Source organism: Pezoporus wallicus, unplaced genomic scaffold (genome assembly GCF_028554395.1).
Source record: "Pezoporus wallicus isolate ANWC-B61680 ecotype Strahan unplaced genomic scaffold, APGP_CSIRO_Pwel_v1 contig_6275, whole genome shotgun sequence".
NCBI lineage: Eukaryota > Metazoa > Chordata > Aves > Psittaciformes > Psittacidae > Pezoporus > Pezoporus wallicus.
In genome coordinates this window covers 278,646-297,002 of record NW_026636901.1, presented here as the reverse complement: position 1 = coordinate 297,002, position 18,357 = coordinate 278,646, and the positions used below count along the sequence as shown (strand labels likewise).

At 40.1% G+C, this 18,357-nt stretch overlaps 1 protein-coding gene across 5 annotated transcripts in view; it reads left to right on the top strand.

Moving 5' to 3' along the window:
- TLE4 (TLE family member 4, transcriptional corepressor) overlaps positions 1–18,357 on the top strand; it is a 101,373-nt gene that overhangs the window by 23,298 nt on the left and 59,718 nt on the right. For 3 of the 5 annotated variants that reach the window (XM_057402119.1, XM_057402118.1, XM_057402117.1), the window contains exons 5-6: positions 8,259–8,321; positions 17,427–17,501. In XM_057402119.1, the coding sequence (XP_057258102.1) occupies positions 8,259–8,321; positions 17,427–17,501 (138 nt within the window). The remainder of the gene's footprint in view (positions 1–8,258; positions 8,322–17,426; positions 17,502–18,357) is intronic. The other 2 variants (XM_057402121.1, XM_057402120.1) reach the window with 1 other exon arrangement.

Below are 18,357 nucleotides of genomic sequence, written 5' to 3'. Positions count from 1 at the left end.
CCTTCAGATGAATCTGGAGAAAAAAAAAACAACCAACCAACCCACTTCCCTCCCCCCCCCCCCCCCCAAAAAAAAAAAAAAAAAGATAAAGAGTGTTTGTTTAGCAGTCACGTTGCTTTCCCTTTTTTTTATGTGGGACTTCTGCTGGCTGCTTCTGTAAATTTATTGATCACCTTTATGTAGTTCATTAAAGCCTGGAACAGCACAATACTTGCTGGAGAAGCTAATTTTCCTCCTTGTCAGATTATTATTTGTTACCTCTGCAGGTTGCGGAGTTTTCTGAAAGCTTCAGAACTGAACAGTACAACTTTATAGATCTAACTGGAAGTATGGCACAATCATCACAGTTCTCAACCAAGATAGCATATCAGCTTCTCGGTGATTAACATTTGGATCGTACTGCTCCAGAGTAAGCACTGTAGCTATAATAGAGAGTGTGGGTATAGGATAGTAGGTTATACGATGCCTTTAGCTATTTCTGGTTTTCCTGCATGTGTATTTGCAAATCAAAGGTAAGTGCTGCTGGGGATCAGAACTGAACACTGATAACTCTATTTGTAGAGGGAACAATTCTACTGTTTATTTTGCTGTAATATTCAAAAAGAGCATCAGAAACCTCTTTCAAATTAAAGATAAGGTTTTTGTTTTTTTTTTTTTCTTAATTTTCTGGCAATGTGCACATTGAAACTACTGATCTGTATTGTTTCTTTTCTGGTTACTTTTCCTGCTACCCCTGAGAAACAGAGTATGAACTTGTGATATAAACAAACAGGCGCATTCTTCATCCAATGAAATTAACACTGCTCACTAAAACCGCTGTGTGCATATAGTTGCAAGGACAGGCTGAGATTGACTTGTGCCATTTGCTACAGGCTCAGAAGAACTATGGTCAGACACTCTGGAGGGAATTTGTGCAGGGAAGAATAGAACAGTAAGAAACTGGTGATTGCGGATGTACCGTTGTGTTTCAGGAAAGATTAAAGTGGGAAATTCTGACCTAATTGCAGCTGGGAGACACATAAGTGACTGAACATGGAGCTGAAACTGCCTTAGTGTGAGGTTTACAAGCTTAAAAAAAGTTTTGTTTCGTTTTGTTTTTAAACTATGAAGTCAGATTCCATCAGTTGTTAGAGTGGTGGAAAATTCTCATCCCTATGTTATAAGGCTATATTTCACAAAACAAATATTGCTGTGAAATGCTGAGTATTGCTGGTAGGTGAAGGGATAGTACCATATAGAGGACTGCAAAGCTCTGCAGATGGAAACAATACACCTCCCATTGCAGTGTCCCGTTAGATGTTTCTGTCTGCATTTTCAGCAAGAGTTTCTTGCTGCCTTCGAGGAAGGGAGATTGAAGCCAGCCTCTCCCATTTCAGGTTCCACTTGCAGCCCTTTTCCTGGATGGTCTGTAGGTGCTTGTGGCAAGGCAGGATGCAGCTTGCTGCCTGGTTGCACAGCTGAAGGACTACATGGATCCATAGCCTGTGCATTTCTGTAACTTACTGGTAAAAGTCAGTATTAACAAAAACCATTGACTTCCTGAAGTGACAGACTTGAAACATGTTTATATCACCTTACTTTACTTGCTTTTTATTTTCTTAATCATGAATGATTCAGTATATATCCTTGCTCAGTTGAGCTCCACGTGGTTCTTGAGACATTAAATAAAAGCCATGTCTTATCAGTTCACTTCAGCAGCCCACGGATTGGGATGTACATTAGAAAATTGACTTTGAAAATTCTGCCACTCCAGTTTATTGCTTATGTTGCTGCCTGTCGTATTTTGTGCAAAATAAGCACCTAAATCAAGTTGCAGAGGGTAAATATCAAGTTTACAGTACTTCATGTGCTTAGCTGACATGTTTGTAAAGAAAGTTGGTGGGGAAATGGAGAATGTACATTATTTGGCACAGTCTGGTGGTCCCGCTTGCATTCAACTCATATTTGCCTTGTCCAAATTTTATCTCCTAAACTTGAGCAGTTGACCTAGTGAAGAAGTTTTCTGTTTAGTATCCTCACCAGAGAACTTTTCCCTCCACTGTCTCTGACTACAAGACTAGACTTTTCAGCTGCTGCCAAACACTATTCCTTTAGGGCTGGAAAGGCATTTGATATTCAGGGCTTGCAGAATTTCCTCCAGTTCTGTACAACTTGAGTAAGCACTTCCAGACAACAGTCTGTGATTAAAACAAAACACATTCTTTATGAAAGAAGAGTTAATTTTCTGTGAAACACTAAGATTAGCTTTTTTTGCAGAATCGTGATATGTCTCATACAGTGTAATAATGTTTTTTGTTCTCACTAATTTGTGAAATGCTTGTTTAGATGTTGCGGGTGTGTGCCTGTGTTCTTGGTAACCACTTAATAAACAAGATTGATCTTTTTGGCAAAGGCGGCATTGTATAGAATAAATTAAACCTGAAATAACAGTTGTTTCAGATTATTTTTCTGACAGTGTAATTGCATATTTATTTTTTTTTTCCTACTGGCTGCTGAAATGGGTTTCCCAATAATGTTTTATTATTCTGTTTTATTTCAACAATACATATATAGTAGTTTTGCTTCCGTTCCACTGACAGGCCTCCAGCCTTCAGTGGTAATTCTTTACCAGCAATTTTTTATAATTGTAATAATTATGAACTTTGTGAAATGTAGTGGAAATGTTTTTTTTAAGTATATATACTATAAATAAAATCACAGTTCTCTTTTTCCACGTGAAAAGAATGCAAATGGAAGTTAAAAAAACCAAAAAGATTCTGAACTCCTTGTGTATTAGAACATTTCTAATTGTTTATATTTTTGGAGTTAATTTGATTCTGGTTTCTCTTTTAGCTCTCATTTGTACTAAGAATTCAGACATATGCCAAAATACTTATCAAGGCACTTAAATACATTTCTGTATTTTATTGTATGCTTATGTCCTATTTTAGCTGTGTGTGGCAAGGGTTAATTGAATTAAACCCCTATGTTGCCATTCTCAGAGGGATTTAGGAGTCTAATGGTGCAGCACCTGCTCCCCTTTGAGTACAGCTGGTAGCTGTGGTGGTATCCCAAGGACCGGCTTTGCTGAGCCCCCTTGAAGGGTTGTGTTACCTCATGGTTCCTGAGATGTAGCCTTGCCTGCAGGGTTATCTTTGAACATTTTTCATCATGCATTATAGGCACTTACGAACTTAAGGTTCAGGTTTTAGGCATAGTTAGGCAATTAAGTGCCATTTAACCATTGGCTTTGTTCAAAAAGATTTTTTGTCTGAATCAAGTACCTAAGTTGTTGCTCTTCTGTTGTGTCACTGCGGTAATGCCAAGGGATTGTTAACTGATACGAGTCTGTGTTGCTTTAGTGAGATCAGATTCTGGCACAGTGATTTTTATTATTGTCTATGTGCATAACTAAACTAAAAAAGTTAATAGTATTGTAGTTAATAAATATTTAATCTTTCTCTTCTTAAAAATGATGTCACATAAGTGGCTGTAAAAAGATGTCAAAACCGTTAAAACAGTGTCTTTTGTTGGATAAAAACAACATACATTTGCATTCGATAAGTAAAAAGATGATTCCAGCCAGAGCCTTTTCTGCCTATCTGTCCCTCATCTTTTCTGAGTCCATGCTGGTGTGTTTTAAAGCAAAACCAAACACTTTCTGTGTTCAGGGAAAGGAGTAATAGAAGTGTCGGTGTTTGTTAACATAGTTGACAAACTATGGCAGCAAAAGCTATCCTTTTTATATTTTGGCATGAACAATTGCCCTTTTATTGGGCCATTAATGCTATTTCAGCGCATCATGCTGTATCCACAGGCAATAATTTAGCAGCTGTTTATCAGGAGCTTTCATAAAGCTTTGAATAGTATTACAACATTCAGTAACCCTAACAACAGCATTTCAGAATCTGTGCTGGTTTTAAACGGGATATCCATGAATGTAAGTTGTTCAGGGAAGCGTGACCCACATAACCTATAAATTTGATTGGAAGTTACAGTGCTGGCATAGGCTGATGGATAGCAGATTAGAGCCCTGATTAACCGTGTGATTCACAGGCTGAGAATATATTGTCCTAAGAAAGATTCATCCGATGCAATCAGAATTTCAAGTGGTCAGATAAAATTCAAATGCACTGTGGTCTTTATATCTGCCCCCTAAAACCCACCCCACCCCGACTCCTTCCTTGTTCTTTTCTTCTTGGGTTGCCCTCTGTAATTTATTTATTTATTTATTTATTTCATTTCCAGAGCTGAAAAATGCTTCTTTGATGAATCTGTTCCTCACCCTAAAGCTTCCTGTCTGTTATTCATCAGAAAACAGGTCGCAGTTCAGTGAGCAGAAGAAAAGATGTTAATAGAAGCTGTGCCAAGGGCTGTAATGCATCATTTTAGGGCCCTAATTACATTACAATGACAAATATCAATGGTGACAACAGCAATAACCTACATCCTTTAATGGCTATGGAAAAGGAGTTTGGGCGCTGCGCCATCAGATTAGACTTGGTTTCAAAACAGGCCATTAGAAGTGTGTGTGTCCACAGTATTGGCTGATAACTGAAGCCCGGTGGAAAGGCCTGTAAATAAATGATGCCTCTCTAAAGCCTGGTCTCATGGGACAAAGGATGCAAATGAGATGACCACAGAAACAGCCATGTTTCTGAGGCAACTTTGGCTTCCTTATCGGGAATTGGCTGCCTGATTTTATGAAATCACACTTCTTCCTTCTCCTGGCAATTAGCATGATCATGAGAATCCCATTGGCCTGATGTTTAAGAGAAAAGAGAAGATCCTAAACTGATCTTTAAATATAGGGTTTTAATAATCTGTATCAGCATAGAAATGTGAAGTGGGCTCATGTTTTATTTTGTCTTTGTACCTGATGCAGGGGAGTTTCTAACCCCCCTCTGATGGCAGTAGGAATAGGTCTTCGAGATGTTAACCTCTGTCATCAGTACCTACACCTTCAAGTTTTAGGGTGGCATCGCAAGAAGCCCACTCTAGCTAACTCCTTTGGTAAGTTCTGTGGCAAACAGCCAATCTGGTTGCTGCGGCATTATCCTGTGCAGTTAGTTGCAGAAATACTTGCAGTGTCAAGGCAGAGGATGCTTTGTACTTGCTATGTGAAAATGTCTGATTTAATACATTTTTGGTACAGAATGTGTTATGTCCTTCCTGTCACTGTGCATGTACACAGTGTTTTCTTTTCCTCCACTCCTTCCTGCTGCCGGTGGTCTCCAAAGGTAGGCAGTCTGTGCCTTGGACATGCTGTGCCTCTGCAGTCCACTGCATCTCAGCTGGGCTGTTCCCTTGCTGCCCAAGTGTTGAGGGTGATAAAAATGAACTGTACTCAAAACCACTCAATTGGAGACAGTCATTGTTGGGGAAAGTGAAGGCCGTTTTAATAAGGAAACCGTGTAAACACCTGCTGCAGCGTACAAAGGTGTTTTCAGCTTTGTTGTGACTGGCCTAGCGGGCCCCTTGACTAAGCTGAGAAATGCTGCTGGGGAATGTCTCGACATTGTTTGAAGCTATTTTAGCCAGCATTTTTTTATTCTCTGTGGGTTGAGCTGGGTGCTTTCTCCTCCAGCTCCCTTTCTTGCATACAGCATGAAAGGACTCGCAGTTCTGCACTCCCGTGAGATTGTTATCAAAAAGTTTATTACAGTTGTGTAACTGCATATTTAGTCACCTGCTTTCAGTTACTTGCAGCTTTTTTGGAAGATGCTTTTTAGCTTAACATTTCCCAGGCACAGGATTTGCCGGAGGTGAATTTTTGTGTAAACACTGAGCAGATATGTTAACCATTTTTGTGGCCAGAAGAGCAATAGAAGAGAGACGTAAGTCTTCTACTGGGGAGGAGGGAGGAAAAGAGATCAAAAGAAAAGCATAGCTGAAATAGCTTAAAATAGCTGGGGTTGGGTACCTTAATTAAGAAAAAATGCCTCAAAGTGAGTTGAATAAAATTGTTTTTGTTGACTAAACTGTATTCTAGCTGAACTAGAATTTACTGGTTTTGTGGAAAAGTCAGTCAAGTTTTACAGCCTGTTTTACTTAGGAGGTGAGGTAAGACAGTTGTAGCAGTTTCTTTTGGCCTTAAGATCTATGGATCTACAAGCCTTTTAAAATTACATGCCAAGCTCTTGCATGTCTAACTAGTCTATGATTCTGTAGTTCTGTGGCACTGAGCCAGTTGTACTCTCAGTTCCTAAGCAGTGCAGTAGAGGCATCAAGCTCATTTACCTGTGGTGGAAAAGCGGTCTGCTGACCGCAGCTATGGCACAGGCTCCTTCCAGGTGCTGCACAGGAGGTGTGTGAGGTTGTGACACGCATGTTAAAGGTGGGTAGGAGGAGTTGTTTTGCAGCAGAGGAAAACATCATGTGCCTTTTTTTTATGAAGGCATCTATGTGTGTGAAACGGCAGGTCAGAGGGGCTTCACCTCAAGTCAGCATGGTGACACTTGGAAGTTTTCTCTTGATATGAAAAGCCTTGAAGAGCAGGATGGCCTGGTTTTCTCCTTGGTTTTAAGGCACTCAGGAGATTCCTTTAAAAGAAAAAAAAGCATTGTGACTAAGGCCTGAAATTTGGGAATAAGTAAATTAATGGTGCTTGAACCACAACAGTACAGTTACTTTGCAGCTGTGCATTATATTACAGTCTGCAATTCCTCAATCAAATACTGTTTCTCAAGTAATGCTGCAGCCTGTCTGGCTGAAGCTTAGGTGCACACATCTTGTCACTCACTTCCTGTGCTGCTCTGTGTACAAGCCATTCATAAATCTCTGTGTCAACTAGTATAGTAAATACTGTCTATTTAAAAGGGTATTAAAGTTTTACATTGTAGCATATCTGATATTATAGGCATATATAGACTTTTGAAATTAGCAGGTGATTTAGCTTTGTGGCGAAGAGAACATATTCTCAAATGTCTTTTAAGTTACCTGTGCTGCAGAATAAACAGAACGGGTGTAGTAGGTGTGTTAAAATGTGTAATTTTAACAATGTGTGGACTTGCATAAACAGTGAAGACCAGTGAGAAGGTACTGGGACATTGTAACATAGAAATTGCTGTATAAATAACATGCAGCAGTTTAGATACATTTCAGAGAAAATGAAGAAACTGTATTGCAAAGTTGTTTTAACTAGAGTGTATTGCAGTAGGCACAAGGGGGCAGAATTAGTTTCACGTGTACCCTTACCTCTAGTGTTCCATGTCTTCGGTTACACAGCTGTGTTAACAGTAGTATTCCTCAACCCAGATCCATTTTATCTGTGGTTCTGACTTTTTTGCTGCTAGTTCTGAGCCTTTCTGTTCTATAGGTACTTTTCTAAGCGTTCACAATTTAAAAGACATCATAGCAAAAAGGCTGGAAGGGTTGCCATTAAAAGAAGGAAGCTTAAATTGCACAAGTATGTGTCTTTGTTTTATGGTTAGAGACTTTGCAAGAGGAAGAGCATTCTGTCTTTCTGTATAATGAGGAAATGATCTTGGTTAAAATTCATTGTAAGAAAGTTACGATTTATTTTAAGAAGGTCTGTGTGGCTTTAAATATTCTGTTTCTGGAGCTGTAATTTTTGTGTTACCTCTACAAATCTCATCAATCTCTATTGAGATTTGCAGATTAAATACACAGAACAAGAATTGATCTCCAGTATGGAAATAAAACTGTGTATTATTCATTTCTGATCACCATTGCAACATGAAAGTAACCACTATTAACCTTGGGTTTGATAACAGCATAAATATGATACAAGACTGCAGTATCTCTTTCTAAAATACATGTTAGAATTATTATCAATGTAGTTGTATATTGTGTTGCTAATGTTCTCATGATATGCAGTGTTAATACCAAGTAACTGTTTTGTTTGTTCCGTTTGCTTACAGTGGCATTGCTGTAATATGACATGATCCTTGGTTTTGCCTCTTAGGAGAGAGTTTAGTTCAAAACACAGTGTTCGATGTTTTGTTTTGGTTTTTTTTGTTACATCTTCTGAAGATTTTTTTCTTTAAATCCCTTTGATTGCATAATCAGAATTAACTTTTCTTTGTGTCCGTTCTAAGGTGTCTTTTTTAAGGAAAACTTTTTAGCTAGAAGTTACTATCTTCCTATGTATTATTTAATTGGTGTCCAGATTCTTTTATTATTTAGATAATATGTCCTGGCCAGAGGATGACTAGAGATGAAAAATAACTCCAAAGAAATGTATCACCTATGTTCGCGGGTGACAATTACATCTGAGAATTTATATAATTGAGCTTCATTCTTCTTGTCACTTGCAGGCAGAAATTGTCAAGAGGCTGAACGCTATATGTGCACAAGTCATTCCCTTCCTGTCCCAAGAGGTAGGTAGTCATTTGTACTGGTGCTGATCTGAACAATTGCCTCATCATATCTATTACAAAAGTGGGGCTTTGTGTTGAGACTGTTACCTTATGAAACTTTTGGTCCTTGTAGGTTACTTTCCACTGTGCTGTTGTCACTGTAACTTCATTATCTTTTCCAAGTCCCCTGTAATATAATTTCAGTATATTTATTAAATGGAACATGTTGCAGTGTGCTAAGCAAGATTTTAGTTGTTTAAATATACTGATGTCATGCAGAATGCAGGTTTTAAAAAAATTATGACTGTTGGTCTAAAATCAGAGGGCAGCTTGCGAAAAATGCGTGATTTGTGCTGCATTCCTGGCAGCAGGCATTAAAGTTTGGCAGAAACTTCTATTTTGGTGTACTGAGTAGTGGTGTTCAATACAGTAAACACACAAATGCAGCTTTTCTCCTGCCTTTTTTCTCTCTGCATCCCAGATTACTTAATTACCTTAAATCCTGTTATGTTTTCTACATATTTGGGAATATAGACAGAAGGTTGAAACTCGCTGTGAGATAATTTCTCTAAAGACTAATTTTCTCCAAATTATGATTTTCTGGTATTATCATTGTAGATACTTTGAGGAACACTGGGATTTGGGGGAGTCAGTGGGACCTAGTGAGGAAGCCTTGGAGCCACAGATATGCGTGAAATAAAATGAAAACATGGCTCATGAAGGGAGATCTTGGGTGCATAACTTCTTCCCTTGCCCACTCTGTTAGGGAAAGTGGCTAGAGACTGGGGTCTGCTGGTGCAGGCTGTCATGCATCTTTTTAATGTATGGCTTCATTTCACTAGAATTAGTAGCTGAAAAGCCAAAGCTGGGAGGTGTATTTCTGTGCATTGCATTTGTAAAATATCATGCCTGAGAATGCTCTGCAATAATTACTCCCACCTTTTCAGCTGTTCCATAAAATGCTGTTGCATTTCAAGGTTGCAGCTCATCTTGCAGCAAATGAGAGGCTGTGTGCTCTGTATCAGCATTCAGTTAATGTGATGCAAGTGTGCATGCACATTCATATTTCTGTGTATTTGAAATGAGAATAACGCTATCAAAACTAGAACCTGACAATGTTCATAAGTGCTGCTCTACTCTCTGCTTATAAAGATGGATTTGTGGAAACTAGATGGTGAGTAATGATCTAGGTACATTGCTGGTGGATCCGAGCTCAAGTCCTGCATGGATCTGAGCTGAGTAGCTGTTGATTTTGTACTTTAACTGCTACAGAATCTCTATATATCTAGTCACAGGGTTTTATTTGAGGCACAGGAATAGGACAGCCTATAAAAATGAGGTGTAAAGCTGATTCATACTCATGTTAAAGTGAGCACTAAACTGACATGATTTTGAAACAAAGGCAGAAGTGAGTACTTGGCAGGCAAAGCTGTAATTTTGGCAAAGACGTGGGATCAGCATTTGCACAGCAGAGAAATCTTCTCTGGAGTATGTGGTACTGTGTTTAGAAACTATGTACCAGTATACTACTGCTACTGCATTTAGAAACTTTGTACTGGTATATTACTGCTGATACTGGTACTGCTGTTTTCAGCCAAGTGCTGAACAAAACTTTATTACTCTACACAGGTCACACTGCTCTCCTTGATCTGCTTCTACAAATGCAACCCGTGTGCTTTCTTGAGTAGGTGTTTCTTGACAATTAGACAAGCAAAAGGATTACATGGGCTTAGAATACATTTGAAAAAACAAAAGATGCGTTTGATTCACAGTGACTGATAGATTTTGGCCTTTGGTTTTGGATGTCCTGACCTCCACCTCTTCTACATGCTCACATGGAATCGAGAAGGGGGGGGGGAACAAAAAAGAATAGATTTGGAACTTTGCTCTTAGTGACATCCCACTCAGGTAAGCATGGTCTGTCTCCTTTTTTTCTGCTCCCCATGCACTGTGCTCTGCTGTCCCCGGATCTGGATCACCCTGGAGTCATTCTCCTGGAAGCTGATACTGGTACATTTTAAGTCCCTGCCTTAGAGGGAGAAGGCACTATGAAGGCTACACATTGTAGCCTTCACACTGTAGCCTACACATTCTTTTCTTCCACTGGGGAGAATCTCCTCTGTGGTGCTCATGAAGTAACTTGTGAGCTGTGAGCCAGGATGACTGTTTAACAACCTCCTGGCTATCAAGCTAGGCATGGAGAGCAATTTTAAAGTAATTCTGAACTCAGCCCTTGCAGTATCTCGTCATTAATCACTAGTTACAAGAACTATGTAAGCAGACAACTGAGATGGTCAGATTGTAAATTTAGAAAATGATGTTGTCCCACTTCTGTCATGAGTACAGTACCACCCAGTGAGGGCTTAAGCACACCAGCATCAGTGTGCCTAATGACTGCTGTTTACTTTGTTATGCTTTAGATCAGAGCTTTGAGTTAAGCAGTTTTAGATCTGAAAAAAAAAAGACTCTCATATGGCTTGTGTGCTAGCAGGCATCTGCTTTTTAAATCTGTGGCCCATAAAGTTTCCTACACCTGTTTACACATGTCATTTGCCAAGTCATACAGCCCCTCTGCTGTGCATGTTGCCTGGCATCAAAGCTCTTTGGGCTACAGAGAGGATGGAGAGGTCAAAAAATTCCCAACTTCAGCGGTTTCACATGCAGTGACAAGGACAAAAGGGAGCACTTCCAAAGAGCCGGTGTACACATTCATCATATGTGGAGGCAAGGGTGCTTTTTAGTTCACCAAGCAAAGGAAGGGGGGGAAGATACAGCAGAGAGGGATTGAAAGAGGAAGCACAAAAAAAACTTTTCATGTGTCTTGACAGTGCCTCTGATCATAGTAGTTTTCGTACTGGGGTTAGGAAGATCTTGGTAATTGTTTGACCTCTGTTCGCAGAAACAGTTCTTAAATGAGTTTATATTGGCATGTGCTTATGAAGCAAAAGAGATCTGATCTCGAGATTTGAGTAAGCTGCTAGACTTGGTTCCTGTCTACTTTGTGTCTTTTAAAAGTGAGTGTCTTAATGTAAGTCTCTTTATTTTATCATCTAGATTAATAGAGAATTGAATTGCAGCATGCTTTTGCTGTTTATGCATTTTCCATACAGACTAATTGTGGAATAGTGGCTGAAAAATGTGATCAGGCTCCTTTGTATTGTGCCTGAGGGAAAAATGAACAAAATACAGTGGTTACATGCACTGATGGCAACATTATTGCCTCATAATAGCACCAGGTTAACTTGTCTTATTGCTTGTTAACTTTGTAAGGAATCAATGGCTTGTGATAACTCACTTAGAAGTAAGAAATTGTGGCCAAAATCGCTAGAGATCTTGAGAAAAGGATGCAATTATAATACATCATCCTACTGTGTACTAGTGTCTTCTTTGTTTCAGGGGGCAATCCAGTAAAGAATTCAGGAAATTCTGCAGGCTTCAGTCAGTTTTACTGTGCTGTACATCATCTAAGCACGTATTAAAAATAAAGTCCCTAACCTGCCTACACACACCATCAAGTGGTACCTTGTTTTTACGTAGACTCTGACTCAGGCAGGCAATAAAAAAAAGAGCACCAAGAAATATAGGCTTCCCGTTTTGGAAAGAAAGAGTAACTTTGTGGCCAAGGCATGAGATGGACCTTGGTCCATCCTTAGGGCAGTGATATGTGTTCAATTTCTGCTTCGATTGCAGGCTTCTTGTGTTGCAACGGTCATTTTCCACCTCCCTGTGATGGGAGATACCAGTGTGCTCAAAATAGTTCCTGTTGTATAAGGTGAAGGGGGTGCCTGCAACATTGTAGGTAAATACTTGGAGGTTGTTAGAACTCAGTTAACATAGTTTTGATCTCCTGCAGTTGGTATAGTTAGTTCAATGTTCACAACATCAAATGATCTAGACAGTAAAATGCAATTCATTTTGGGTCTAAAGGCACAGATGATGCCTCTGCTAATTGACACTTCTTCTCATCTGAATTTACCAGCTGCAGAACAGTGTGACGCTAGCACAACTCTGTGGTTTTCAAGTTGGGGCTGGTTCTTCTCTGGTCAAGGTGGTGTTTGTGGCTGCAAGCTGTGGCCATTGAGAGCTGGATAGCAGTACTTGTTCATTGTGGCTGGAGATACTCATGTATCATGGTTAACTTCTTCTGAGTAAAACTTGACTGTGTATGTACTCATGAGGCACACACAGTTTGGCTCATTTATAGCTAATGGTGCAGTTGTGGCAACCTGGAGCTCAGCACAAGCTGCAAAAGCTGCTTGAGAAGCCAGATGAATGGCTTCTCACGTTACTGGCCCCCGTCAAATTCCACGCCACATTGCAAGCATTATGTGGGCTGGAGGAGGCTGTAGTAAACTTCTTTGGGAAGTGTGCTTTCCCTTTTAACTGCCAGTGAGCTAGCTAATACCAAGCTAGAAGGATTGCTCTTTAATAGTTTCCCATGCATGATAAGGTGGTCAGATATACTTAGAAGTACAGTAAAATGCCAAGCACTGGCATGCATACATACCAGCAAACATACAAAAAGGGAATGTTCCATGCAGTCTTTTGCTTTCAAGCACTTTAGTATTAGTTGCTGGTTTTCCTTTTAGAAAGCTATAGGCCATAATAGGTTTGCTCTTCTCTGTACCTTCTCTAGAGGTGCTTCTAAAGTTCAGTAAATTTAAATGAAGAGTGTGTTATGCGTTATAGGAGCAGAGCAGGAGTCCTTCCATGCTGTTCAAAAGGAAGAAGTTGTTGGTCTGAGAAGTGAAAGGAACACTGAGACAACTAAATTATTTTCCTCTATTTTAGACTTGCCCTGGACTAGAGGTGAAACAGTAAGTACAAGGAAGCTGTCAGTATCTGTAATCCTTCTTCCAAGGGAGGCATCTTATTAGCAATTTCTGCATATATTGCTAATAATGTTCTTACATTTTTATGAAGTGGCTATTACATCTTGTCAGTTACGGTGTCGATGCAGTGAATCTGCTGGTTCCTTCTAGTTTCCAAGTGTGTGCCATACTAGACAGTAAACATGCGTTTGCCTTCTGGTTCTCCGTAGTGTTTTTGGTGTGGCCTCATCTCATCATGCTACCTCTAGATAGAGCTTTTCAGAATGGCACTGCTGCAGTTCTTAAGCAGGAGCTGGTCTGTACTCCCTCCAAACAGATAATATAACAACAAAGTAATATGAATAAAACATGGCAGAGCCTGCTTCCTTCTGCAGAGTGAATTGTTCAGTGGTTTTTGCTTTGGATGTTGTTGGCAGTGCTGGAGACAGGCTGGAATTAGGTGTTTCTAGCACCAGCGTCTGTGTGTGCATGCTAGGGGGAATTTTGGCCACCTGTCAGTGGGAGGTGTTGGGTAGCTCTGACACGGTATCAGAAGCCCAGGTATTTTCCACTCTGCTTCAATGACTGCACAGGAGCCAGGGCTAGGTGACAAGACAGTGTGGTGAGACAATGTGATGGGGGAAAAGCCTACATCCTTCTTGTGGTTTCTGTCGTTACTACCCACTGTGAGACTGAAAGGAGGTGATTTTCCAACACAAGGCAAGCATGGACATGCTGCTCATTGCAGAAGGCAAAAAGGGGTGAAGAGAAGAGACAGGGAAGAAGTTAAAAAGGGAGAAATGATACTAGTCTTCATGACAGGCAGGGCAGGGTATTGAGTTCAGTGCTCTGGCCTGTTAAATACAGTGCAAAATACTGTTTTCCCATAACTGAAGAAAGTGGGTCTGTGATTTGCTTGTGTGCACAGTGGAAGGCTAGCATTAAATGTGTGTGAAAGCTGCAACCCTGTCTATTTTTGGTTGGGAAAAAGTAACCCTTTATTATTGTTGCTCTTTTTTACTTGGCTGTAAATCGGTGCATGATCACTTGATGGGCAGGCTAATATGTACTGTTTGTTTTTAACATAATGCTGCTTGTTACTGGCATGCTGGCCCTGGAAGGCATTCAAGCATATTATAAGTGCTGGAGTCATCAATCCTTGGGTACCCCTGCTGGCTGGGCCAGCCCCACTTGGCTACACCTTGGTTTCAAATAGCAGTGGGTCCCTGGGGCCCAGTCGGTCTCCTTCTCTGTGTGTAGAGATCTGCACCCATTACTGAAGCTGCAGTTCGTAATGTGGAGCTGCCTGCCAGCCCTAGGTTCAGAAACCCAAGGGACAGCTGGTGGGCTCTTCAAACCCTGCTCATTACTGTGCCACACCACAGCATGACTTTGCTTTCCTGTCTCTTTATCCACTGGAGTGTGTGGTTTGTGCCTGTGACTTGAAGTAGCCCCAGGGTGACTGGGGATAGGCCCCCCAGGGGGCTTCAGGGTACTGATTGAGAGTCTGCACAGCTGCTGCAATGAGGTGGAAGTGATGGAGAGGCTAATTACAGGCCATCTATTTTGTGTCTTTTGCATACTATGCCAGTGATGATTAAATCAATGTTAAAGCAGCTAGCAATAGGAGAGTTTTAATTGTCTCTACTGTACCTAATTTAGGTTCAGTGTTACAAGACCCATGGTTTTTCTCCTCTTGATGAAGACTTGATCCCAAGCCTGTGAGAATCAGTGAAAGATGCCTTGTGAGTCTGCTTAGGGAATTTCTGTTTTACAGTGCTTTTCAGCAAGAGTGTTAAACTCAACCCCTCCACCTTCTTTCCCCTCACCTGGGAATGAAATAATATTTTTCCCAAATAATCATGAGAGCTGTTTGTATGATTGCTGTAAAGGAAAGGAAAACACTCAAACTGTTGTGGAGCTGAATTATTTTTCCAAAACCTGGATGAGAATTGGAGTAATTTCTACAATAATTTTGATGTTTTCAGTTTGGCTTTCTCTAGATCCCTCAGAAGATTTTTCTTCTGCCTGTGGCCCCAGGAATGGAATTCAAGTAAATGGGCATTGGAATTGAATGTTCGTACATACAAATCAAAAGCTAGGTTCCTTCCTTTACCTCAGTGCAAAAAGCATTACCTAGGTAGGAAAGAAGAGATGACTCTAAACAATCAAATAAAGGATATTTTTATTAACAATTTTTAATGAAGATTTTAAAAAACCATGTTGGGTTTTCCTTTTTTTTTTTTTTTTTTTTTTTTTTGGATGGCTTGATAAAAATGCTATGGCCCATTTTCAGCGTGGCTGACCTGCACCAGAAAATGGTGGTGTAATTTCACTGTGTTGCCATATAGAGCCACGTGTCACTGGGCTTTCAGCTACATAATCAATGAAAGCTGTATGTGTCCTTAACATGTGATGACCTGGAGATGATAACACATCACTGAAACTTGAGGCTTGAGTATTGTAATTTCCTTTTTACTGGTTATCTGTGATAACAGTATACAACTTTGCATTTTTGCATTTGTATGGGTTTTTTTCTGTTTTGGTTTTTTTTTTTCCTGAATGCCAAGAACACATTTGCACATGTTCAGCCTGCTTTATGGTCTTTACATTGTCTGCTTGTAAGTGACAGATTTGGTTTACTTTAGCACTGTAGCTTTACAAAACTCTAAAAGGGAATGCTGTGATTCTGTTTGCAACATTATGTTATTTGCTCTCCTGGCATTTCCTTCATTTAATTCTTTGCTTAAAAACAAACCTTAAAATAATTTTCTTCCTTCCAGGAGTGTTTCTAAATTTCCTCCTTTATTATTTGCATTTATCCACTTTTTGTAGTTGAGGCCAGCATTTCTTACAGTTACAGGTGGATTTTTGGGCTGGCTTTGCCCCATTTTGAGGGCTTCTGTTGGAGAGAGTTTATAAGTGAAAGTGCCATTTTTGTTTGTGCGTTGCATTGGCAATTGGCAAATCTGAGACTGCCAAGTCCTGCAGGTAGTGGAGCCCTTTGTTATGCCCCCCTTTCCTATCGGGTCTGAGTCTTTCCCAATGCTCTTCATCTACCCTTGAAGGTGTTGGTAGGAGTATTAAGGACTTGGCTCTGGACCTTACTGTATGCAGCTTTCTGCCCCTGGTAAGGATGAGCAGGAGGTATTGCTGCATGGTCTGTTCTTTAGCTCTGTGCTGCCTGTATACACAGGCATGAAGGTAAACTGTAGGCTTTAAAGACATACTTCCAGCCCTTTCCCTAAACTTTGCGCTAAAGAGCATCTAGATGTTGGTTTCTATACAGAGCTGGTGTTTCATTGTAATGTTTTCAGCTCCTCTCAAGATAGACAAGAGCTCGCCCTGCTTTCTGATCCACCAGTGGCTATTAATCAAGGCTGGCGCACTCCCATTGCAGATCATGCAGATCACACAACCTGCTTGCAGTTCTCCCTGACACCCCTCTTACACCAATTTGTCATGTGTAATCCCAGTCCTGCAGGGCTGCCTGTGCGTATGAGTTTGCCACCAGTGGAGCTTTGAATAGGCATGGATCTGGTTGCAAGATGAGGATCTTACTTTATCTGTAGTTGGTGTTTTCAAATAAATATCAATCAGTTTTCGGTATACAGCAATTTTGAATTTACTGCAGGAATATAGTATCACTCAAACTGAGGTAATATCACCACTGAAGCTTGTAAACTGTATTGTTAATTAGACCATGTGGTTTTGATGGACTTTTTAAAGCTATTAAAATTTACATGTTGGAGATTGAAATAATTAGTTCTCTTTCACGTGTTTGACAGAATTGTGAATGGCATTTTAAATTTGTTTCTTATGGTTGAGCTGCTTTGAAATGTACCTAGGAGGAGAATCTTTATATCCTTCAGTGATGTGGGTGCTATGTGCATGTTGAAAATACATACCTCTCGTTTTCAGTATCCTTTTACTATTTTTTCCTTTTTTATTTTTAATCAAAAAGTTTCGATGGCTGTCAAGAAAGCGGCTTGCCTTTTGAGTTGGTGTGTAAATTCAAAAGCACACTGAACAAAAGGTGAACAAAAGGAAAACAGTTCTCCTTTTAGCCAGGGTGTAAAATAGCCCTTTGGGGAGCAAAGGTGTAATTCCTGGCAAGTAACAGCATAAACTCTTCCTCCTCTTACCTGATGCAAGTCTTGCAGGTAAACACAAAACATGACTGTCTGTTAGAGAAGTTATTTTAAGCCAGGCATGTGTTTGAGAAGCAAAGAAAAAAAAAAAAGGAAGACTCTGTACTTAATAATTTAGAAAACCAACCAATAATTTTATTTTGTTTCTGATCTTCTATTTATAGCACCAGCAACAAGTGGTGCAGGCTGTGGAGCGTGCCAAGCAAGTGACCATGGCAGAACTGAACGCAATCATTGGGGTATGTGGTCTTTCCATTTTAGCTCTAATAGCATTTGTAAATAGCCTTTCTTTCTCTCTTGTATGAACTCATTTTCATCAGGTGGGAAAAAGTTGTGGGCAATAGTGAAGTTCAGTAGCTTCATCTTCATAAAATCTAGTTACTGCCTGAAGACTTCTGTTTGCACTGTGCTGAGAAAACTAACGGAGTGATTAATGTCTGTGTTGTATCCATTTCCTGAAGCTTGGTCTGTGTTGTCCTTTTTTGCTTCCTTTGCATGCCATGTGCCAGTCTGCTTCTGCAGCTGTGGTAACAGGTAGCCTTCATAAGACACACTTGCACTTTAGAAGGGTTTTTCACATCGCTACTGCCAGCATCTCTTTGGACAGCATCTGATGTGGCTCAGGAATGTGAATATTCACCACACTTTTCATTTTTATGTGAAAAAATAGATGTTACTTAAATTAAAAAAAGCCCATGAGCAAAAAAGAAAACAAACCAAAACAATAAACCAAATAGCCAACCCAAATCAGTGACAAAATGACATGTCACCAGTACACTCATAGGCATGCCTGCTCCTACTCATCTCAAAACAAGGGTATATGGAGCCCCTGTTGTGAAAGCTTTACGTCCAGCCCCATTAGCATGGTAGAGCAGTCCTGTGAGATTTTATGAGTGTGGGCAGCCACAGTGTTTACATTTTACAGCTGGAGAGGAAAGGCGTAACAGCAAAAGCCATGACTGTTCACACTACATAAAGTAAAGGTGAGAAGTCATAGCTTAGTAGCACATTATTCACATGTATAATTATGCAGCTGGTGCAAGCAGTTGTTTAAGTTATTCTAATGAAGACACTACAACTACTTCCCATCTTCTG